The sequence below is a fragment of the Suncus etruscus genome, chromosome 6, assembly GCF_024139225.1.
Source record: "Suncus etruscus isolate mSunEtr1 chromosome 6, mSunEtr1.pri.cur, whole genome shotgun sequence".
NCBI lineage: Eukaryota > Metazoa > Chordata > Mammalia > Eulipotyphla > Soricidae > Suncus > Suncus etruscus.
This window is the reverse complement of record NC_064853.1, coordinates 106,437,351-106,463,165: the sequence shown is the minus strand read 5'-3', so window position 1 is coordinate 106,463,165 and position 25,815 is coordinate 106,437,351. Positions and strand designations below refer to the sequence as shown.

The following is a 25,815-nucleotide window of genomic DNA, read 5'->3' as shown; positions in this document are numbered from 1 at the left end:
GCCTTTAATTCTCACAGCTCTCAGGGATAGGTACTATTTATCCCTATCCAGGGAGAAGGAAGCAGACTTAGAAAAGTTAAGTGTCTTGCTCAAAGTCCTAAGCAGTTAGTAAGAGATGGAGCTAGGATCATAGCCCACAGTTATCAACTCCTCAACCCTGTGTTTTAATCACTGCTTCTCACAAGCACAGGCGTTTAATTAAAGCAACAAGGGTTTTATTGCCTTCAATTGGAAGAATAAATAGGAACGTGATGGAGCATAATGAAGTAGAAACCAAACTTATCATTAATTCATGACACCTGTCACATGTGAGGTGTCGATGAATGCTTGCTAAGCGAGGTAGCATTTAGTGCCCGGAAATGAAAGCGACCCATCAGTCAGGTACGAAGCAGTGGAAAGTCCCAGGGGCACAAAGGGCAGTGGATCACAATACCAGGTACATACATGGGGCCAGTCAGTGGACCCATCTGCTTCCCATCCCAAAAACTGGTGGGGAAACTTCTATCAACTCTGTCCTTGCAGAACTTGCTCCTTGGGGTCTCTGCCTCGCCCTGCTCCTACTCTAAGGCTGGGACTCCTCTCTGATGGAAGGCCATGTGGGCCACGTTTCTTGACCCGTATATAGTGCTCTTGTGGGGACCGCAGGACCGGAGACACAGAGCTGCAAACACTGTGAGAGCTTTGGGAGAGTTCTGGAAACCCGGATGGGGCGATTGCTTGAGACGCTGGTGTCCATGGATGTGGGCCTTCCCTCCCTACCACAGCCACAAATCAGATCAACAATTTGAAATAGATAAAGAGAACAATTCATGGTCACTCCCCACCCCTAGGAAAAGCCACCAGTCCCTGGATTCCTAAACCATCTTGTGGGTCCTTATTTTAATGGGATATTTTATCAACTGGTTTCACACATTAGGACCAGAAAAGATCAATCTCAGAGCGGCCAGCACCTTGAGTTGCGCCATTCACCATCTGGGTCCCCTGGAGACCTGCAGGCGGGACAGGAAGGCAAAGAAAAGAGATAGGTAGCACAGCGGTTAGGGTGCTTACTTGGCACGTGGCCGAACTGAATTTGATCCCTGAAATCCCATATGGTACCCTCGAGCACTGCCAGGAGTGATTCCTGAGTGCAAAGCCAGGAGTTCGCCCTGAGCACCACCGGGTGTGGCCCCCAAACAAACAGTCCCTCCAAAGCATTTTACTAAAGGAAAAGATTGGGTACAGGGAGATATGGTGGTGGGGTGGAAGGGAGATGGGGTGGGGAGAGGGACTAGGGAGAGCAAGAAACTGCAGAGTAGTCGCTGGGCCTCGGGTGGGTCCCCTGGTTCTCTCCATCCTCAAAAAAGGGCTCTTTCTTGGATCGCTTTTCGGAAGAGCCGGCCGAGTTTCACCATCGTGAACACGATGATCCCCGTCACGACGGCCTGCGAGACCCAGAGTAGAAAATAGAGCGCAAAGAACAGGCTGTGGTCCCGCTTTTGCTCCAGGGCCACGCTCTGGGCCCACGCCCAGGGTTCCGCGGGGCCTGGGGTGGGCTCCCGAGCAGGGGGGCTGGGAGGGCCGGGAACGGAGAGGGGGTGCGTGGCCGGGCGGGGAGACGGCGTCCCCGGGGAGCCGGAGCAGGCAGCCCCGAGAGCGGGAAGGACGCCGAGCAGCGGCAGCCCCGCATGCGGCGCGGGGCCGTGGCACTTCGGGGGCTCGGCTGGGCCCAGGAGCTGCGGGTGCCGCTGCAGCCAGCCCAGGAAGGGCCAGAGGCCGCAGTCGCAGCGCCAGGGGTTGTGTCCCAGCAGGACGAGGCGCAGCCGGGGCAGGGCGGCGAAGGCGTCCCCGGGCAGCGCCTGCAGCTGGTTGCGCTCCAGCCGCAGCTCCTCCAGGCCGCGCGCGGGCAGGAAGAGCGCGGGGGGCAGCGCCCGGAGTCGGTTCTCCTGCAGCGTGAGGTTGCCCAGGCTGGCGAGGCCGTCGAAGGCGCGCGGGGCCACGGCCTGCAGGCGGTTGCGGTGGAGGTGCAGCGCCCGCAGGGAGCGCAGCGCCCGGAGCAGGCCGGCGTCCAGCGCCGCGAGCTGGTTGTCGTGGAGGGCCAGGCGCTCCAGCCGCCCCAGCGCCCCGAAGAGCCCGGGGGGCAGGTGCGCCAGGGCGTTGGCGGACAGGTCCAGGGCGCGCAGCCGCCCCAGGCCGGCGAAGAGCGCGGCGGGCAGGGCGGAGAGCCGGTTGTGGCTGAGCGACAGCTCCTGCAGGCGCGCCAGCGGGGCGAAGGCGTCGGGCTCGAGGCTGCGCAGCGCGTTGCGGTCCAGGAACAGCTGCTCCAGCTGTTCCAGCCGCGCCAGGAGCCCGCGCGGCAGCTGGACCAGGCCGTCGCGCGACAGGCGCAGCGTCTTGAGCCGCCGCAGGTCGTCGAAGGCGCCGGGCGCCACGCGCGCCACCGGGCTGTCCACCAGGATGAGCCGCTGCAGCACCGTCATGCCGCGGAAGCTGTCGTCGCGCAGCGTGCCCGGCCGCAGCGAGTGCAGCACCAGGTGCGTGAGGTTGGCGGGCAGGCCCAGCGCGGGGATCTGCGCCACGCCCACGCCCGAGCACTGCGCCGCGTCGCGGAAGGTGCACGCGCAGAACGCGGGGCACGGGAAGGGCTGCGAACGCGCCGGGTCCAGCAGCAGAAGCAGCAGCGGCAGCAGTAGCGGCAGCGCGGCCCGCAGCATGGCCGCACGTCCCCGGGGCGAGGCCTGCGGACGACACGCAAGGATCAACTTGGGAGCCCTCAGCTTTTCTCTTTTCTTTTCTTTTCTTTTCTTTTCTTTTCTTTTCTTTCTTTCTTTTTCTTTCTTTTCCTTCCTTCCTTCCTTCCTTCCTTCCTCCCTCCCTCCCTCTCTCCCTCCTCCTCCTCCCTCCCTCCCTCTCCCTCTTCTCCTTCTCCCTTTCCCCTCTTGCCTCTCACCTCTCTCACTGATTCTTTAAGGTGTGGAAATTCATTCTCTCTCCCCCTCCCTCTAATTATCTCTCTGATTCTCTCCCTCCCCCCTCTCTCCTCTACAAGCATGTCTGTCTGAATCTTACTTTCCTTTCACTGATTCTCTAAGATGTGGAAATCCTCTCCTCCCTCCCTCCCTCCCTCCCTCCTTCCCTCCTTCTCTCTCTCTCTCACTCTCTCTCATCTTCTCTCCTCTCTTCTCCCTTTCTCGCCTCTCCTTTCCTCTCCTCTTTCCCCTCCCTTTCTCAATCCCTCTCTCCTGGCTCAGTGCTCTGGAGGGGCCTCAGTTCTAGGTATCCAAGTTTACCATCACCTTGTATGTACCCTGCTGTACCATCACTCAGGCCCACAAGAGAGCACTTCCGTGCGAGAAACTTATTAAGAGCAAAATACGTTAAAAACAGCGGCAGCTGCAGCCAGAGAAAGTCCTTCAATCACCATCATGATTTCTTCTAGTACCAAGTTATTCTACAGTGATCCGAGGCTGGGGGATTAGCGCTACAGGAAAGTATTTGCCTTGCATGTTTGAAGCCCTTTTCCTGTCATCACCAGGAAAAGAAAAAGTCTCTAGGGTGTGGCTCAGATAAATTAAAAACTAAAAAAAAAAAAAAAAAAAAATACCAGGGCCAGAGTGATAAGGCTGTAGGTAGGGCTGTCCAACATGGGTTTTTATCCCTAGCTTCCCATATAGTCACCTAAATATCTCTAGGAGTAATTATTGAGTGCAGAGCCAGGAATAACCCTGAACATTGTTGGATGTGGCCCCAAAACAAAAGCAAAACTTAAGAAAGGATCGCGCCAGCTAATTAAGATGATGATTAAAAAAAAAAGTAGCCCCAAAATACACACAATAAACCTGTGACACTAATACTATTATTCAATTCCCATTTAAAGGACTTGGAAACTCAAGCACGCACAAGGTTAACTACCTTCAGTAGGATTCCACCAATAGAATTTGGTCGTATTGCTGCTGTAGTCATGAACAAGGAGCTATCCTTTCTAATATGCTTTTTTTGGTTTTGTTTTGTTTTGGGGTCACACCTGGCAGCACTCAGAGTTACTCCTGGCTCTGCACTCAGAAATCACTCCTGGCAGGCACAGGGGACTATATGGGATGCCAGGATTCAAACCACCGTTCATCCTGGATCGGTTGCTTTCAAGGCAAACACACTACCACCGTGCTATCTCTCCCCAATATGCTTTTAATTAAAATTACCATATAGGCATTGAATCATTTGAGGAATAAAGATATTTATATTTAATATTAACATATTAGAACAATATAATCAAGCGTTATATAAAAATAGTTTCTTGCACAATTTTATTCACATGCACATAGAAATCCTCAACCCTCCCACTTACTCTACAAATTTTCAAAACATTGGGCCTTACCTGAAATGGTGCTGCACCCCAAAACAACTGAACGTCTGTTCGCTGTGAATGCTTTGCCTGTGATCTGGCACTTTCCAAAGGAAGAAGGATCCCTCACTGCATCCTGAAGATAAAGAGTTTTGTAGAACAAAGCCACAAAAGAACTCTATTTCAGAGGGCAAATTTTAGGGTTTTTTTTTTTTTTAAACACATGTTCCCTCCCCACTCTGTCCACCAAAAAACCAAAATTGAAAAAGATACTATATATAAAACCTATGCTGGAATGTAACTGATCGATAAGAACAGAGGAGAAATAAACACCCACCAAAAGTATATTCAAACGGAAATTTTTCTATATATAAGATCTATGCCAGAATGCCAGTTATTACAGAGGAAGAGAAATTTTCCCATAAAAGTTATAGTCCCATATTTGGATCTTGGCAGCAGTTCCGCCCCATAGATGGGCACCCTCCCTTTGGGTTCTCCTATTACCCCAATTTTTGGGGCCAGCTCTTCCTTCTTTTAGGAATAAGACTAAGAACAGGAGGTGGATAGATGGCATAGGGGGTAAGATACTTCCATGCAGTTGAACCAGGTTTAATATTCAGCCCCCAAGTGGTCCCTCAAGCCCTCCCAGGAGTGATCCAGAGCCCAGAGCAGGAGTAAACATTGAGCACTGCTGGATGTGGCATTATTGACATCCCCAAAACCAGATTAAGAGCATTCTCAAATATTTGCTGGCCTGAAGGGTGGTTTACATACTCACTTTAACTTAGGAATGCCAAACTGCTTTCCAGGGTAATTATGCCACTGCATGATACACCTGCAGTGTCCAAAGACCCTGTGCTCCAGTTTTTGTCATTCACATGAAATACCTGCAAAGCTCACATTCTTCATGTTCCTGCATAATGAAATGAAGCATTAAGAAAAGATTTCTTTTCAAGGGTCTCTTGTACTTTGTACTTGTGAAATTTGGGTTCATTTTGGACTGCTTTTCTACATGTGAAATATGCATGTATACCTATGCATTTTGTTTTGGGGTCACACCCAGTGGAGCTCAGGAATCACTTCAAGCAGGTCTCAGGAGATCATCTGAGGGACCAGGGATCAAATCTGGGTGGTTGTATACAAGGCAAGTGCCTTTCCGCTGTACTATGCCACTCCAACTACAGTTTTTAAAATCTGAATTGTAGGGGCCAGAAGATAGCACAGTGGTAGAGCATTTGCCCTGTACACGACCAACTGGGTTTGATCTCTGGCATCCAATATGGTCCCCTGAGCCTGCCATGAGTGACTTATTTTTTTGTTTTTGTTTGTTTGTTTTTGGGGTCAACCCGGCTGCTCTCAGGACTTAATCCTAGCTCTGCGCTCAGAACATGCTCCTGGCAGGCTCAGAGGACCATATGGGATGCCAGGATTTGAACCAGGGTCCATCCTGTGTTGGCTCTCTGCCAACCATATTGCTATGCTATTACTCCAACCCCGCCAAGAGTGACTTCTGAGGGCAGAGCCAGGAGTAACCCCAGTGCTGCTGTATGTGACCCAAAAAACAAATAAATAAATGAAATCTGAATTGTAGGCATTCTTTATCTATTCTAGATATAACTTCTATGTTGGTGATAGGTAATACAAATAAATTCAGCTAGTTTTGTTTACCTTTTCACTTTTTATGTCTTCTACAGACAGAACTCCTAATGTAGACAAGGTTACTCATCCTTTTGTTGTTGTCGTTATTAAATCTTTCCCTCCTCTATCAAAATTATACCAATGCAGGATGCTACCTGCTATATCCAACATCAGAAAAAAAACTAGTTTTATCATTTTGTCCTTTGTCTTTAATTCACCTAAATTTTATTTTTGCATATGACAAACAAGTTTTTGTCCCCACCAGATGAGCATTAGATATGCTAATTCCTTCTTCTCTCACAGCAATACTGACCCAAACCAGTATCTCATTGATATATGGACCGTTTTCTGAACTTCTTGTAGTCCCAGCAGCAATGCTGAGCAAGTAGCTTTCAGTATTTAAAAGGTGAAATAACTTAATGCTTTATGGGTGAAGAAATTGGCAAACTCTTATAGCATATAAATTGGGACCAACTTTTTGGAGAAAATTTAGCCATTATTAACCAAATTTAGGGATAGCTCAATGGAAATATATAAGGCCTTGGTTTCAATCCCTAGCAATATACACATCTAAAATATATTAATTTGGCTGGAGAGTACAGCAGGTAAGGAATTTGCTTAGCACACAACTGACCCAGGTTTTATCACTAGCACCTCAACCCCACCAGAAGTGATCCCTGAGTGCAGAGCCAGGAGTAAGCCCCAAGAACCTCTGGGTGTAGCCCCCAAATCCAAGCAATAATAATAGTAATAAAGAATTAAAACATATAAACTTTGCCAGCCATTTCACTAAAAATATACCTTGTGAGGGCCCGGAGAGATAGCACAGCGGCGTTTGCCTTGCAAGCAGCCGATTCAGGACCAAAGGTGGTTGGTGTGAATTCTGGTGTCCCATATGGTCCCCCGTGCCTGCCAGGTGTTATTTCTGAGCAGACAGCCAGGAGTAACCCCTGAGCATCACCAGGTGTGGCCCAAAATAACAAAACAAAACAAAATATACCTTGTGAATATATGTTTATATATGTATGTGTTTAAGTGTGTGTGTACAGGAACAGAGCAATAGTATACAGTGGGTAGGACATTTACCTTGTATACAGCTGAGCTGAACCAGGTCTCAATCTCTAGCATCCCATATGGTTCCCTGAACACACTAACACCATTAGAAGTAATTCCTGAGTACAGAGTTAGAAGTAACTCCTAAGCATTGCTGGGCATGCCCCTACACACACACACACCAAAGAAGATGTATAAACAAAAGCATTATTAAAGGTTGTTCATATCTTCAAGATGCAAATCCTTTGACCATCAACAGAAAAGTAGGCATTTATGTTACTTCACTTCTCTGCAATGCATGCATCGCAGGCTTTAAAAATGATGTGAACTTTTTCCTCTACGAAGAAACCTGTATTCTCTTGAACACATATCTATCTCCTCCATCACATTTCTCTAAGTAAATTTCTTTCAATAAAACTTGAGGCCGAAGAGATAGCATGGAGGTAAGGCGTTTGCCTTTCATGCAGGAGGTCATCCGTTCGAATCCCGGTGTCCCATATGGTCCCCTGTGCCTGCCAGGAGAAATTTCTGAGCCTGGAGCCAGGACTAACCCCTGAGCACTGCCGGGTGTGACCCAAACCGCCCCCCCCAAAAAAAAAAAAAAACTATTCTCTTTCAGGGGCCAGAGCGATGGCACTAGAAAAGGCATCTGCCTTGCAAGCGTTAACCTAGGACAGACCACGGTTCGATCCCCCGGCGTCCCATATGGTTCCCCAAGCCAGGAGAAATTTCTGAGTGCATAGCCTGGAATAACCCCTGAGCGCCACTGGGTGTGGCCCCCCCCAAACAAAAAACAAACAAAAAAAGGAAAACTTTTGTTTCATAAGGTAGACACATAATAGTCTCACTCATCTGTGGGATTTAAGAAAAATAAAAGACAGTATGGTAATAATACCCAGTGACAATAGAGATGAGAGCCGGAAGGACCAGCCCATGATATGAAGCTCACCACAAAGAGTGGTGAGTGCAGTTAGAGAAATAACTACACTAACAACTATCTTGATAATGCTAGTGAGTGAGAAACATAGAATGCCTGCCTTGAAGACAGACAAGGAGTGGGAGAGGAGGGAGATGGGGAGCATTGGTGGTGGGAAGGTTGCACTGGTGAAGGGGGGTGTACTTTTTATAATGGAATCCAACAAAAAACATGTTTGTGGCGCCTTCGAGGACTCTGAGAACCTCAAGGGAAACCTTTGCTCGCCTGTCTGTCTTTCATGAATACCTGAAGCTCTCCTCAGAGGCCTAGGGAGCGCACCCCCAAAAACTGCATTCTGAAGCTGCCCAGCCACTGAGTGAGTAAAGTCTGGCTGGGGGCTGCCAGGCAAAAGCTGAGCCCTCTGGCCTGCAGAGACTCCGCCCTGCTGTGCCTTTGAGGACTCTTGAGGACCTCAAGGAAAACCTTTGCTCTGCCTGTCTTTCATGAATACCTGAAGCTCTCCTCAGAGGCCTAGGGAATGCACCCCCAAAATAACTGTCAACTAGAGGCAGCAGAAGAGCGCGGCTGTGAAGCGAAGCGGAGCGGCACACTCTAACCAATGAACCCCACCACAACACACCACAACACGCAGAAAAACTCACACTACAAGCATGACAATGGTTAAACCTCGCAGGCAAACACCATGCACAGAGAATGAAGATGATAGCTCAGATGACCTAAAAAATTCCAACTATCTGATTAACCTCACGGATAAGAAATTTACAATAGAAATATGGAAGATGTTTGTAGAACTCAAAGAAAGCATAGATCGATCTGAACAGAACACAAAGACAGAAATCAGAAAACTCCAAACTGAAATAACAGATCTGAAAAAACATGGTGGCTGAACTGAAAACCTCAGTGAATGGCCTCTCCAGCAGGGTATCAGCAGCTGAGGACAGAATCGGCGTGCTGGAAGATGAGATGCAGAAAAACTCAACACAGCAGAAGAAATTGGAAAAGAAACTTAAGACAAACGATCAGGCAATGGAAAAAGTAATCAAGGAATACAAACAGATGAAAATAGAAATCTTTGATAAACTCAACAGAAACAACATAAGAATCATTGGAGTTCCAGAGGCCCAGGTAAAAGATACCCAGGAAGATCAACTGTCAAAGACATCATCAAAGAGATACTCCCAGAGTTAAAGACTACATGCAACCAAATCCTGCATGCCCAAAGAATACCAGCTAAAAGAGACCCGAAGAAAAACACCCCAAGACACATCCTCGTTACAATGACAAATCCCACAGATAGAGATAGAATACTGAAAGCAGCAAGATCAAAAAGGGAAATTACATTTAAAGGAGTATCTTTAAGACTTACAGCAGACATGTCACAAGAAACTCTCAAGGCCAGAAGACAATGGTGGGATATTGTGACAAGACTGAATGAAATGAATGCCTCACCAAGAATACTGCACCCAGCCCAACTCACGTTCAGGTTTGAAGGAAGGATACATAGCTTCATGAATAAACAACAGCTCAGAAACTTCACAGATGAAAAACCAGCCTTAAAGAAAAAACTGACAGGTCTACTTTAAGACAAGAGAGACCAACAAACACAGCAAACTTATCTACAGAGATGATATTAAATCCTATGACAATCATCTCCCTCCATGTCAATGGACTAAATTCACCAATTAAAAGACACAAATGGGTCAAAATGATGAATCCAACTTTCTGCTGCCTACAAGAAACACACCTGAATAGCCAGAACAAACAGACTCAAAATCAAAGGCTGGAGGAAATCATCCAAGCAAACAAGGGTAATCAGAGACTACTATGAGAAACTTTATGCTACTAAACATGAGAACCTAGAAGAAATGGAAAAATTCTTAGACACTTATAACCTTCCACAGTTAAGTAGGGAGGATGTAGCATATCTAAACATACCCATCACTATTGAGGAAATTGAAACTGTAATCAAACATCTGCCCCAAAAGAAAAGCCCAGGCTCAGATGGATTTACTAATGAATTCTTTCAAACCTTTCAAGAGGAACTACTACCAATCCTAGCCAGACTCTTCCATGAAATTAAAAAAACAGGAACACTCCCAAACAGCTTTTTTGAAGCCAACATCACCTTGATACAAAAACCAGACAGAGATGCTGCCAAAAAAAATTACAGACCAATATCCCTGATGAATGCAGATGCAAAGATCTTCAACAAAATCCTAGCAAATAGGATCCAATGCATCATCAAGAAGATCATACACCACGACCAAGTAAGTTTCATCCCAGGAATGCAAGGATGGTTTAACATCCGTAAATCTATCAACATCATACACAACATCAACAACAAGAAAAATAAAAATCACATGATCATATCAATAGACGCAGAGAAAGCATTTGATAAGGTCCAATACCCATTCTTGATCAAAACTCTCAGCAAGATAGGAATGGAAGGAACCTTTCTCAATCTAGTTGAAGCCATCTACCACAAGCCAATGGCAAATATTATCCTCAATGGAGAAAAACTGAAAGCCTTTCCTCTAAATTCTGGTACAAGACAAGGCTGTCTGCTCTCACTGCTCCTCTTCAACATAGTACTGGAAGTGCTTGCTATAGCGATCAGGCAAGAAAAAGTTATCAAGGGAATCCAGATAGGAAAGGAAGAAGTCAAGCTCTCACTGTTTGCAGTGACATGACAGTCTACTTAGCAAACCCTAAAGACTCTACCAAAAAGTTTCTAGAAACAATAGACTCATATAGCAAGGTGGCAGGCTACAAAATTAACACAGAAATCAATGGCCTTTTTATACACCAATGATGATAGGGAAGAGATGGACGTCAAGAAGGCAATCCCATTCACATTAGTGCCACACAAACTCAAATATCTTGGAGTCAACTTGACCAAAGATGTGAAGGACCTATACAAAGAAAACTATAAAGCCCTGCTCCAAGAAATAAGAGAGGACACACGGAAATGGAAACACATACCCTGCTCATGGATTGGCAAGATTAACATCATTAAAATGGCAATACTCCCCAAAGCATTATACAGATTTAATGCGATCCCTCTAAAGATACCCATGACATTCTTCAAAGAAGTGATCAAACACTTATGAAGTTCATCTGAAACAATAAACACCCTCGAATAGCTAAAGCTCTCCTAGGGAAAAGGAAAATCGGAGGCATTACTTTCCCCAACTTTAAACTGTACTACAAAGCAATAGTTATCAAAACAGCATGGTATTGGAATAAAGACAGACCCTCCGATCAGTGGAATAGGCTTGAGTTCTCAGAAAATGTTCCCCAGACATACAATCACCTAATTTTTGACAAAGGAGCAAGAAATCCTAAGTGCAGCAGGGAAAACCTCTTCAACAAGTGGTGCTGGCAGAACTGGTTAGACACTTGCAAAAAAGTGAACATAGACCCCCAGTTAACATCATGTATGAAGGTAAAATCCAAATGGATTAAAGACCTTGATATCAGACCTGATACCATAAGGTATATAGAACAACACGTAGGTAAAACACTCCATGACATTGAGACTAAAGGCATCTTCAAGGAGGAAACTCCACTTTTCAAACAAGTGAAAGCAGAGATCACCAGATGGGGCTATATTAAGCTGAGAAGCTTCTGCACCTCAAAAGAAATAGTGCCCAGGATACAAGAGCCACCCACTGTGTGGGAGAAACTATTCACCCAATACCCATCAGATAAGGGGTTAATATTCAAAATATACAGGGCACTGACAGAACTTTACAAGAAAAAAAATCTAATCCCATCAAAATATGGGGAGAAGAAATGAACAGACACTTTGATAAAAATAAAATACAAATGGCCAAAAGGCACATGAAAAAAATGCATCATCAGGGAGATGCAAATCAAAACAAGCACCACAGAGATTGGCATACATCACAAAGAATGAGAACAATCAGTGCTGGTGGGGATGTGGAGAGAAAGGATCTCTTATCCACTGCTGGTGGGAATGCCGTTTATTCCAACCTCTATGGAAAACGATATGGAGATTCCTCCAAAATCTGGAAATTGAGCTCCCATTCAACCAGGCTATTTCACTCCTAGGGATATACCCTAAGAACACAAGAATACAATACAAAAAGCCCTTCCTCACACCTATATTTATTGCAGCACTGTTCACAATAGCCAGGCTCTGGAAATAACCAAGATGCCCTTTAACAGACGAATGGCTAAAGAAACGGTGGTACATATACACAATGGAATATTATGCAGCCGTCAGGAGAGATGAAGTCATGAAATTTTCCTATACATGGATGTACATGGAATCTATCATGCTGAGTGAAATAAGTCAGTGATAGTGATAGAGAGAGAGAGAGAGAGAGAGAGAGAGAGAGAGAGAGAGAGAGAGAGAGAGAGAGATGCAGAATAGTCTCACTCATCTGTGAGTTTAAAGAAAAATAAGTCATTTTTGCAACAATCCTCAGAGACGAGAGGAGGGCTGGAACTTCCAGCTCACCTCATGAAGCTCACCACAAAGTGGTGAGTGCAGTTATAGAAATAACTACACTGAGAACTACCATAATCATGTGAATGAATGAGAGAACTGGAAAGCCTGTCTAGAGTACAGGTAGGGGTGGAGTTGGATGGAGGGAGATTTGGAACATTGGTGGTGGGAATGTTGCACTGGTGAAGGGTGGGGTGTTCTTTACATGACTGAAACCTAATTACAATCATATTTGTAATCAAGATGTTTAAATAAAGAAAAAAATTTAAAAAACACGTTTGTAATCATGGTGCTTAAATAAAGATATTAGAAAAACAAAGAAAAATAAAATCTGACTTGCTATTTGAGAAATAAAATCTATTTTGTTTCATTAGAAAAAAAAAAGTAGAGGGCTAGAGAGATAGAATAGGGATTAAGACACTTTCCCTGCAAGAGGCTGACCCCAGTTCACTCCCATATGTTCTCCTGAGCAGAGTCAAGAGTAAGCCCTGTGTACTGGCCCAAACAAAAAGTAGAGGTTGAAGAGATTGCTTAGCAGGCAGAATACATACTTTGACACCACCCCGAAAGAGCCAGCATTATCAGGTGTGGCCCCAAACCCTTTCCACAAAAAAAAGCAACAAGTGCTGACATTACATTGTGAGACTTACTGAATGCCATAAACATGCATCCCCTAACATGTAAAATAACATGTAAGATTGGTTAAGATTTTTAAAACATCGGATATAGACAATACTGGGTAGTTTCCCCCCCCTCCTGGATTAATACACCCAGGAAAATATAATTTTCATTGTTGGGGGACAAACCAGAAAAAAATCTTTGTATGGGGGTTAAATTTGTATTAAACATTCATTTAACAATTTCTTTATGTATTTGGGGGGGGGGTCATACCCAGTAGCGCTCAGGGGTTACTCCTGTCTCTACACTCAGAAATTGCGCCTGGCAGGCTCGGGAGACCATATAGGATGTCAGGATTCAAACCATCCCTCTGCATGCAAGGCAAACGCCTTTCCTCCATGTTATCTCTCCGTCCCAGTTTCTTAATATTTTTTCCATTTCCCTTTTTTTTTTTTTTTTTTTGAAATTTTTTGTTTGTTTTGTTTTAGGATCACACCCGGCAGCACTCAGGGGTTACTCCTGGCTCTATGCTCAGAAATCGCTCCTGGGGTGTGTGTGTGTGGGAAATATGCTAGCCTAAGGAGTTGCTGGAAAAATAGTACAGGTTGAGTACTTACCTTCCATATAAGATGACTGGCTTTGATCCCTGGAATCTCAGATGGTCCCCAAGACTGCCAAGATTTATCCCTTCCTCCCACAAACAAAAAGAAACCTGCAAACCTAAGTTTCTGTGTGTCCTAGGACTCTGGCCTAAATTTAAAAGGCCATTAAAAAGTTTTTAATGGTCAACATAATAGTGCAGCAGGTTGTACGCTTGCCTTACACAGGCCGAACTCGGCTTGAACCCCAGGGACCTATATGATTTTTTTGAGCTCTCCAGCAGTTAAATCCTGAGCACAAAGCCAGGATAAGCCCTGAGTATTTCTAGCTATGACTCAGAACCAAAACTAAATAAAAAGCAGTGATTCTCGGGAATAAGAGGCTATTATCCCACCCTGAGCAAGGCTCAGGAGGCCAAGCCACTGCAAGGATCTTTACAGTTCCAGAACTCCAAGTTTAAACAGAGATGGTATTACTCAAACTTCTAACCTCTCTCCCCCTTCCCTGAAAAATACACTCAAAACAAAGCTCCTGGCAGTGGAGTGGGAGGCACAGCAAAGTGCCCACACCAGCATGATATGGGGCCTGATAATTTGCTACACAAACCAGTAAAAGGCCTTCCTACCATCAGATGCCTCACCCCACACCCAGCCCAATCCCAAAACAGAGGTGGTGTGCCTTTTGGACAGTCTGCAGTGACGCAGAGCACCAAGCAGAGACCCGATCCAATTCCTCCTCCTATGGATCTCCTACAACCACTAACAGCTTGAGTTTCTCTCACTGGTGCACTTACTCTATTGTGCTTGGAAGAATGCCACTTCCTTTCAAAAACTTTATTACTGTATCTTAAGTTGGCTTAAGTCTCATCTTCCCAACCAATTTGTGAGGGCGAGAGGGTTTGGGCCACACCCAGCAATGTTCAGGTTACTTGAGGCCCCACACTCAGGAATTATTCCTCACAGTGCTGGGACCATATGGGATACCAGGGATCAAACCTGGGTTGGCCACATGCAAGGCATGAGGCCTTCCCACTGTACTAACTCTTCAGGTCCTGATCTTGCCAACTATTAAAAGATTCCAAGTCCTTAGTCTTGTATTCCACCATTACCTGCAAGCATCCTTCAAACATGCTTCCCTTAAAGGCTTACCACATGGTACATTGAATACTGTTTTCTGACTGGTGCCTTTTCCTGGGATAGCAAGAGACAACATCATATATTTTTAAAATCAGATACTTTTAAAATCCCCCCAAAAAATTTAATGGAAAACTATTAGGCAGACAAAGAAATCCAGAAGACTGTATGCATATACCTATACTTTAAAAAGCGAATATATAAAGACACATGTTATCTCATCCATTTTTATTTTGAATAGCTTCAATCAAAAAATTTCATAAGGCTATTTACAGTGCTAAATGTACAATTACGAATGTGTATGCCTTTTTGACATCAGGGTACCATTCTTGAGCAGCAATACAATTTAAAAAATATAAAGATGCATTATTTCTGATATAAAGTTACTTTAAAAAATCCAAAAATTGTAGGGGAGTCACAAATTATAACAGGAAGTAAATGTTTTAATTATGCACATAATTATCAAATTTTAATACATTAAAATTTGTGTAAATTCCCACACAACTATACAAAAATGAACACCCCACATTTCTTATTAAAAAGATCCCCACCACCACCCACCATAAATACAAAAACCCCACTTATTTTCAGATGTCAAAAATGCATGCAAAAAATCTTAGAATGCTTTCTAAAAGCTTGAATTTTTGTTCTTCCCAAGACAGTGTCTCTATTTTGGGGGGGACAGGAAACTTAACCAATACTCTATTATTTACCATGCCTTTGAAACTGTGCAGTCAGCAACATGGAAAACTAAGGAGAATAAAACCTGCCACGGTTTTGTTCGAATGCAAATACAATTTGGAAAGCTTCTGAATGTAAGGATTATAAAACTAATATAAAAGTATATATATTTTTTGTTGCTGGCTTAGCCATTTTATTCAAGCATTATTTGCAGCATTGCTTTACAGCAGTTGGTGCCAGAAGATACAAAACATAGTTACCACTACTTATAATTATGGGAGAAACAAACCTTTAAACAACCCTGAGGGAGACATACATTAAAAATTTCGTTATTTATTTAAAAAGTTAAAAAGTTACATACCATTATTTTACAATGACTTTTCTGGACATTTCTGTCCTTTAAGTGTGTGCATAAATAAAATTAAAATCAGCAATATTTATTATTTTAATACATCAAAATAATATATGTACAGCTATTAAAATTTTAGGCCTGTATACACTCAAATAATTTAATGTGAGGTTCAGAATTGAAATGACAATGAATGATGACCTAAGAGAGAACTCAGTCTATCTCTAGCACTGAGTAGGACCCACAATGTAGATTCACAGACAGTCTTCATAGAACAATCTGGGTACCACCAATTACAACTTAATCCAACTCACCTATGTTCCAATATACCTTTCCTACAAATGCTTTTCCACCTCCTAAAAACATCATTCCTTGGAAAACAGTATGGACAGATGAAATATAAAACTCTTATAAAATCTGAATGTTAAAAAAAAGGGAAGGGTGTCAAAAATAGAATTCTTTGTGATCATGCTCTTAAGGATGATGTTGAATATAATCTGATCATCGTATTTTTAAGCTGCTACTTAGCAATTATGTGTTTCAGTATTAAAATCAAATGACAAAATGGAGAATTCCAGGTTATCAATAATAGGACACATACAGAGAAAACGAGCAAGGAAATTATAAAAGGATCAAGAGATTATGTAATTAGAAAACAGTGCTGATTCACAGCTCAAGAGGTCTAAGATGCATAGCTTCATAGAATCATTCATGGAACAATTGTTCTTTCTTATCATCTATGTATTAATATCTATAATCCTTTTTGCTGGAAAACTGATTATATTTTTAAAAGAATCATCAGTGGCAATAGCAGTAACAGTGATCCTGAGTTAATTTACATTTTTCTACAGTTGCCAAACATCATTCAGGTCTCTGCAGCAGAAAGCATAAGAACCATCTGGTTCTACAGTTCGAATAGTATCTGATAAACTGCTAATATTAATTAAGAAAATAATGATCAGCTAGAAGTGGGAAATGCAAACATGTTATTGGTTAAGAGTGCACGATATATCACACAGTTTTAGTAATAGAGTGTCCATTTTACAGCATATCAGGGCCTGTGTTTATGACTAGGTTTTGCCTAACTGTTGCTGGATATTTTTAAAATCACTTTACTTTTCATTTAGGATTTAAGTATAAACCAAGCAAAGCAGAAAGAAGGAGATATTTTCCTACATTGCTTTAGGCTCAATGAATACTTCAGCTTTATTTTGTTTTCCTTTTTTTTTTTTTTTTTCCTTTTGGTTTTGGTTTTGGGGTCACATCCGGCAGTGCTCAGGTGCTTTGCTCAGAAATCGCTCCTGGCAGACTCAAGGGACCATATGGGATGCCAGGGTTCGAACCACCGACCTTCTGCATGCAAGACAAACACCTTACCTCCATGCTATCTCTCCGGCCCTATTTTGTTTTCCTTCATAGAAACTTCTACAACCAAATCTACTTAATGTTAGCCATCCAGTCCATAATATGTAGGAGCTGGCCACTGGCGCCATCTAATGGCATTAAAACAATTCACTAAAATTATACTGCTTTGACTAGATAGCAGTCATTCAAAATCACTTATTTCAAACCTTACTGACAGGGGAGACATGTATTAAACCTTAAAAATCTTAGGGTGCAAAAGTCCAAATAGAAACAAGCAAAAGCTAAGTATTATATTGTCTTTCGATAATTAAAAATGTAGAAGAGGGTTAGAGAGAGAGAACATCAGGCTTGCCTTGCATGTAGCTGACCCAGGTTCAATCTCCAGCTTCCTACCAAGCCCTAACCACCACCAGGAGATTCCTGAATCCAGGGTGATGAGAACCTCTGGGCATTGCCGGGTGTAGGGCCCATCCTACCCCCCCAAAAAAGGTAGAAGAAAATACATTTAAAATAATATAAAAACCTGAGAGAAAACAAATATAGAGATATTAGGAAGACAGGTCTACATCTACTCTCCCTTCCAAATTATCTTTTTTTTAACCCAGTAAAAAAGACCTTACAATATTTAACTGAAGCAAAGTATACTAATTATGCAGGGCCAAGTCGATTGTACAACCAGTAGGGTGCTTGCCGGCATCCAATATGGTTCCCCTAGCACCGCCAGGAATAATTCCTAAGTGCAGAACCAGGAGCAATCCCTGAGCACCACTGGGCATAGCCCCCAAACAAAACAAAACAAAATTCTAATGACACTCAACAGCACAAGCTCATTTAATAGTTTTGAGGGATATCTGATGAAGGCAGTGAAGCACCTTGCTGATTAGAAAAGTTAAACCCAGGCAATTTGTATTGAAAATTTAAAACTATAAATGGAAATTACCTGAGTTGTTTGATAAGCAATGCCATGAAAGTCACTCCTGACACTAGGCTATTCATGGGAATTTTGTGTGTGCGCATAACATGTGTGAGAATTCTTTGGAAGGAATTGTGGAAAATAAAAGTAGGGGTTCTGCCTGCTTTTACTGAAGGCTGGATCATACTCATTTTATTTGCCAATTACAAATTTAGGGTCTCATAGAAATGAGGACATTTTCTAATAAAAGGGGGCATGAAAATAAATTTAAAGGAGAAAATTAAGTCAAAAACTACAGTCTAGAAAGCTAGTAGCAATTATCAACTTTCTTCTACACCCAGTCACAGAGGGTAATAATAATAATAAAAAAAAAGGCCTGGAGATATAGATATATATAACTCAGAGCTAGTGAATGAAGTGTCTTTTCTAACTGATGGGCCGTATCTTCCTTTTGTTATTTTTAAAAAGTCCTCAATTCATTTCCTGTATTAGAAAAGATGAAAAAGGAAAATGGTACCATTATGATACAGAGATGAGAAAGTATTAAAATTCCTTTCTCCTCAATACTGCTAGCTATTTGCATACCACTGAGGCTGATTCATTGCTATGTTATGGTGATGATTTGACATGATCCATTCTCTTTAACTAAAGCTTTAGCTTCTGTTGTTGTTTGAGGTTTTGGAGGCCATTCTGGATCAACCAAGAGCTCCTGAGCCAGATACATATACTTTGCTTTTGGTATCTTCTTTCTACAGCCCAGGAACCAGGACAAGCAGCATTTCCCCCACCGATCCACAGACTCCTAAGAAAATAAAAGGAAAAAAGAATTGAACCAAATTAACTAAGGACTGTTAAAATTCTTACCAAGAATATTAAAACATAGTATACCAAAAGAAGGAGAAATGCTTTCAGAAAACAAAATTACAAAAAAAATTAAAATCCATGTTAAAATAAGCTTCCAATTATTTAGAGTCATATTTTTAAGGTAAGTTTTACATGTCAGTATGGTTCATTTGGTTTTACATACTGTGTTTTTATGCAGACACACTAAAAACCTGTATAAAAATAATTTTAAAGCTCTTCAGAAAGAGTAAACACTATTAATATTTACTACAAACCCTCATGTTCTAATCACTTGATAACTTTTTTAACATTACAATGTTAAAATTATTACTGTTAATATTACTGGGAAACAAAGCATAACATCAAATTGTTAGATAAAAAGTATAACTTAGATCATCATATTTAGTGCCACAACATACTTCAAAATAAAAATATAAAAAATGGACTGCAAAATTATGGTTTGCATATGATGCTCCACAACTGTAAAGATGTACATAAAAAAGATAAAAAGCAATATTTTTATTTTATTTTATTTTATTTTGGGGGTGGGCCATACCCGGTGACTTTCAGGTGACTCCTGGCTATGTGCTCAGAAATTGCTCCTAGCTTGGGGGTCCATATGGGATGCTGGGGATCAAACCCAAGTCCATCCTGGATCAGATGCGTGCAAGGCAAATATCTTACCACTGTGCTAATGCTCTGGCCCCTAATGAATATGATCTTATATGAATCTTGAAGAACAAGAAAGCGGAGTCCCAGTTTTTGTACAGAAATATATAAACTGGAACAGAGTCCATCAAAATTTGCCTAAAATTCAATCTTAAATAAATGACAACAAAACAGACCCATAGTTGTATTTATATTCACTTGTGAAAAATAGTTTATTCTTAATTGTTTTTGGTTGTTCTTCTAAGGTAAACTCTGAATCCATTGTGCTTTGCCATCAACATATAATCAAGACTATAAATAAGTCTAATGTTAACTTAACATAAGAAAAACAGCGATAAAAAATAAAATAAAATCTTAGGACAATCAAGATTAATATTTTAATATTAATTCCCCAAATATTTAATGATCAAGAAAAGTAAATTTTCTGTAACATATTTTGAAACATGTTATTAAGTGGTTACAGAGATGAACAAAAGTATTTTCAAATTTTTTTCATACTTTGAATATAAGTATTCTCTCAATATTGAGACACTCCCAGGGATTTACTATCTCTTCTCCATGAATACTAGGACTGCACATGTGTCAGCAATGAGAGCTGATTAAATATAACCATATACTTTTTTTTTGTTTGTTTTTTGGGTCACACTCGGCAGTGCTCAGGGGATACTCCTGGCTCTATGCTCAGAAATTGCCCCTGGCAGGCACAGGGGACAGGAACCATATGGGATGCCAGGATTCGAACCACCATCCTTCTGCATGAAAGGCAAACGCCTTACCTCCATGCTATCTCTCTGGCCCCATAACCATATACTTTTAATAAAAGTCTTTTAAATTATTAAAACACAGTAAATTGCACCGCTATCAGGAATTTAAAATTATAAACTATGATCACAAGTGAGCTATAATAAATTGCAGGTAGGTGGGAGAATGAAGGTTTGAAGACTATGCATCTTTACTGTTACAGCTCTTTATTATCACTACTTAAAAGAAGTTCATTTCTCTTTAATACAAGAGACTAGGTACAGTGTTCTTCAGGTGATCTGTGTAAAAATTTCTTTCCATTGTAAGCACATACACACAATAATCTGAAATAATGACTCGCCATTTGGAACTAATTTCCCCCAAGTGGGTTTAAGTTGTTAAAACTAATCGTAGAAAATATCAATGCTCCTGAATCAACCTGAAAGTTATCATTTTTTATTACATGGTTAGTAGCACGGTTGAATGATCACAGAAAATAATTAATGATTATTGACTAAAACTGACAAAAAAGCTAAGAAGGAAACGAAGATCTTATCTGTCTACATGAGCTAGCACAATTGACAGACAATGTACAGTGGGTCATATAAGCATACAGGCTAGATAGAGCATTCAAATGGAAGACATATTACATATCTAAACCTGTAGTTCTCTTCAAACAGAAAGTGAGACAATAAAATTAAACTGATTTCATTACCAAAGAATCATTACAAACTATTATTCTTTTTACATTATTAAAAAATACTATCACTATTTAAAAGGAATATATATGTTATGTTTTTAAAATTCAAGCCATAAGTAACTCTAGGGACTTCCCCCATCTTCACTATAATTAGACATAATTTTTTCTTGTAACTTCATATTCCCCAAATATTACACACAGAATATGCCGTACGTGATCAATAGTTTTGTTAGTTTACAAACAAGCATACCACATACATGTTCAGACACTACAAAATTAACCAGAAGAGAAAAGCAGGTGCTACAGGCATGCTGGCAAGAGAAGCAAAGCAAGGGAAGAAAAGAGAGTGGCAGCAAGAGAAAAACAAGCACTATGCAACAAGAAAGCACTAGCTCCCCAAACAACCAGGAACAAGTTCCTAAAGCAGAAGAACTGGCTTACTTCTGAAAGCAATAATTAAACAGCCAATACATCCCTCAGAGAAGGGGAAGAACCATTTCAGCAAAGAATCCATATGAAACTTTCAAAAAGATCTACAGTAGGGGCTAAAAAGATAGTACAGGGGTTAAGGTGCTTGCCTCCATGCAGTCAGCCAGTTTCATCTCCAGCACTGCATATGGTACCTCAAAAGCACAGCCAGGAGTAACCCATAAGCACAGAGTCAGGAGTAAGCCTTAAGACCTGCTGGGTGTGAACACCCCCCCCACCTCCAAATACAAAACAGATCTACTGCTGAATTCTCCTGCTTCTTAGAACATTCCGAGCAATTTATTCTAGAGTCCCCAAGCCAATTTACTCATAGCAGTTAAGTTTTTAAAGAAAGGTTTTCAGAGGTAACAAAACATAAAGCCATGCTTGCAGGATAAATGGTTATCGTGTGCAGTGGTTTTCATACAAGTTCTCTTCCATACCAATCTTAAATATGAATAATAATCAGAAATAAAATTCAATTTAAATAAGCTCAAACAATATCCTGGCATAAAAACTCAAACAAATATTCAGAGATTTTTTTCCCTTTAAAAGGAAAAAAAGAAAAATTTTTGCATGCACAGGTCCTCAGGCAGAATAACCTTGCATGTTTGTTGTTCTGTTATCTATCAAGAAATAGTCCAAGTTTACCAGACATAGGTCAGGCGCAAAAGCTTCAAAGTGAGAAATGTGGCTCACTGATCTAACAACAAAGCAAAGTACTACAGAGAGCCACAAAGATAGGGCTCTCCACTGAAGTTTCACTTAGGCCAGGTTGGAGTTCCAGGAAATTCTGGTGAATAATCTCTAAAATAATCACTGATACATTAAAAGTCATTTGTGGTTTTATTTCTCTTCTTGGTCAGAAAATGAATATCAGCATCAGGAGTGGCTAAAAATTACTGCAGAAAAAAAATAAAGTTACATAAATGCCTTACTTAACTGATTATTTGTAAAGTTTTAAAACCTGTTAAATTTATTCAATGAATTTACTAAGATCATAAGTTCATTAAGAGTCTTCACCACAGGAAATAATAGTCCTGTAAGAATCCATTTACTTAAATTAGGCTAGTTGAATGAGGTTCAGGTGCCCACCCAAGGGTAATACAAAGTCCACTATTAAAACATATATAAGTAAATTAAAATGTCTATTAGTCTTGCTTTTCAAAGAGTATACAAAGGTTTTTAGGCATAAGGAGCCTAAATAAGGAATATTATTCCTAAATAAGGAATATTATAGTGCTATGTCCAGATAACTGAGTTGGGTTTGGGGCCATACCCAGAGAGGTGCTCATGATTTATTCCTCGCTCTGTGTTCAGAAATTAATCTTAGCAGGCTTGGAGGGCCATATAAATGCCAAAGATCAAACCCAAGTTGGCTGTGTGCAAGGCAAAAATGCCTTACCTACTTTGCTATCTCTCCATACCATCAGATAACCTGTTTTTTAAATTTCCGCTCTAACACTCTTTCTTCCTCTGTGACTATTGGTATAAACAGACCAGTTATCTCTTTCTCTTCAGGTTGGTTAATTTTATTTAAAATTTTAATTAAATTCTATATACAATAGCTGAGTGTCTACCACAGAATACAGGTATTAATAACTATCATTCTGCCATCTGATTTTGTTAAATTATTTTATATCGCAATTATCTCATAAATTACGTGAAACAGTATGATACAGTGGACAAAATATTCTCTCAGAAATCTTATTTTCAACTCCCAACAATGCCATTCACAATATGCATAACCTTGGCAAATCAGCTAAATGCTATGCAGGTATAAAATAAAGTTAGAAATTCCTTAAAGTTGGGAAGATTCCAGAAATGCCATATAAAGTCTGATAGAGCACTTTAAAGATATTCTGGATATGGTTACTAGATATTACCAGGTGAAGCTCTAAATTATCAACCCAGCAGCGCTCAAGAGTTACTCCTAGCTCTACGCTCAGAAATCACTCCTGGCAGGCTCAGGAGACCATCTGGGATGTCGCTTTCGAACGAGTGTCCTGCATGCAAGGCAAATGCCCTGCCTCCATGCTATCTCTCCGGTCCCTAGCTTTGAAACTTTTAACTCAATTTAATATTCTCCAGGTCTATATGCAAAGGAAGAAAAAGAAACAAACTTTTCTTCCCCTAACATGAATACCATAGGCTGGGAGTCGCAGTCTGAGAAGACTTCATAAAGTCTTGGTAGATAAAAAGTTCAGAATGGCAGACAGAGGAAACAAGTTTGCAACAGGGAAGAATTCTGGCAGCCACAGAAGTTCCAGGAGTAACAGTGAGCTATTTTCCTTTACATGTTTGCTTTCTGACACTCCAGCTGATTTGAGCTAGCCATCTACAGCTCCTCCAATTCAAATATTTAAAAGCAATCTAATATATTTAAAATACACTCAACCAAATCAAGGTGTTTCCTATTTTCAATGATGAGAAAGGCCTTTACAATACAATTCATATAAGGCCTTACGATAGAAACAAAAAATAACTCTTGAAAGTAAACAGGTACAGTAAACAAATGGAAAAAATTCTAAACATATAGGAAATTTGGTTAAAAGAATTTTAGCTCTTAATATAGCTCTGGTCATACCCATTACTATGGGTACTGGCATTAATACTGCTTGCAGAGTCAAATAAATAAATAAAACTACCTGACGCTGATTCTAGGCTCATTCCATAATAACTATCTTAATTGGTAACAAATATGAAGGAGAAAAAGTTCTCACAAGGACCTCTTACAGAGTGTCCTCGTGATAGTCACTAAATTAGCAAGATTAAGCTCAGTTGGTTGCTACTTAATTTTTAAAAGACTTAAATAAGAGATCCAATTCAGAAAACCATGGGATCCCTTTCAACTCAAAAATTCTTCTACGGCTCTGAAAGGCTTAAAATTCACATATGTACAGGTGTACAGTATATTTCCAACTAAAAATAGTAACAGAGGAAGAAAGAGAGTTTATGTCCAGAGCTGTGATTTTGGAAAATTAAACTAAAATGTATATATGTTTTGAGGTCACACCTAGTGGTGCTCAGGGCTTACTCCTAACTCTGCATTCAGAGAGCACTCCTGGTGATGCTCAGGGACCATATGGGGTGCTATGAAAGACCCTGAGTCAACTGTGTGCAAGGCAAGTGCTTTACCTACTTTGGCTCCTAAACAGTATTTTAAAAAATTTTCCGGGGGGTGGGGGGAGACAAACCTCGTGGCGCCCAGAGGCTACTCCTGGCTCTGCACTCAGAAATCACTCCTGGCAGGCTTAGGAGACCATATGGAATTCCAGGGATCAGATTGGACATGTGCAAGGCAAACACACTACTTGTTTTGCTATCACTCTGGCCCCAAAACTGTATTTTTAATTAAGAACTATACCTCAACATCCTAACACCAGAAATAGATTATATTCATCAGTTTTTCTTCTCTATTTTTACCATAAAACTTGCATATCTTTTAAGTAGGCTTTTTAAAAGATCCAAAGTAAAAAAGTCCCATGTTATGGCTTTAATAAAAACGAAAAACTAAAAATATCTCTAAATGATGAAAGACTTATCAGGAAAAGTAAAAAAATCACCAAAAATTTCCAACACAGTGCATACTAACAAGGAATTAGAAATTATTCATTAAAATTCTGACCTCTGGTTGTGATCCATGCTGAAACATGTTTACATGAATCTCATATAGTTTCTAACAAGATTCACAAAAGCCAAAAGCACAAAATTTAAATCAGACCTCCCACAAAAATGGGAAAACTAACATTCATTATTAAAGATAAGATCTTTACATAGACAGAAGATAAGGATTGGAATGGAAAAGAGACTTGCCAAGCAAGGGGGAAAGACTAAAGCAACATACAACAGAACAAACTCTACGGAATGCAGAGTACACAACCAAGGGTCGAGAAACAGAGTGAGGTATCAAGAATAAGTGCTGATTTCCAACCTGTGGTGGCTGTGTGGTGGTGAAGCGATATTCTCCTTGTCTGTCTCGATTGAACACAACTTTCCAAAGGATCATGTCAAGGAAGAAGTTCTGAGAGATAGTTTAGTGAGTTAAGAATTAAAAATGACTAAGTCATTCTTTATTAATGTGCATAGTTAAATAGGCTCACACAATGCTGAAACAGTGAAAAAATGATTTGGTTTCCACATGCAGAAAGTAGTTTCCCTTATCTGCAGAAGGATGCCTAAAAGTGGGCCATACTCAATCGTGTATAAATTGCATAAGACATATTTTCCTAAATATAATCTTATATATGAAAACCCTTAACTTAAAAATTATATATCCTTTTCATTTCATAAACTGCTACTGTAAAAGCGA

General features: G+C 41.0%; 2 protein-coding genes across 2 annotated transcripts in view; both read right to left on the bottom strand.

The window, feature by feature from the left end:
• Positions 1-1,176: 1,176 nt before the first annotated feature.
• On the bottom strand, positions 1,177-2,693 carry GP5 (glycoprotein V platelet). Its single transcript, XM_049775625.1, has one exon. It carries the CDS (start codon positions 2,691-2,693, stop codon positions 1,338-1,340), a length of 1,356 nt encoding a protein of 451 aa, XP_049631582.1. The 3' UTR covers positions 1,177-1,337.
• Positions 2,694-17,987: 15,294 nt separating this feature from the next.
• Positions 17,988-25,815, bottom strand: part of ATP13A3 (ATPase 13A3) — a 74,330-nt gene continuing 66,502 nt past the window's right edge. Inside the window, exons 32-33 of the mRNA XM_049775920.1 lie at positions 25,438-25,527; positions 17,988-18,884 (exon numbers count right to left, since the gene is read on the bottom strand). Coding sequence (XP_049631877.1) covers positions 18,687-18,884; positions 25,438-25,527 — 288 coding nt within the window. The 3' untranslated portion in view covers positions 17,988-18,686. The remainder of the gene's footprint in view (positions 18,885-25,437; positions 25,528-25,815) is intronic.

What these genes read in the sequence shown, in the direction of transcription:
- GP5 (XM_049775625.1), bottom strand. Translation starts at nt 2,693, where the DNA reads ATGCTGCGGGCCGCGCTGCCGCTACTGCTGCCGCTGCTGCTTCTGCTG.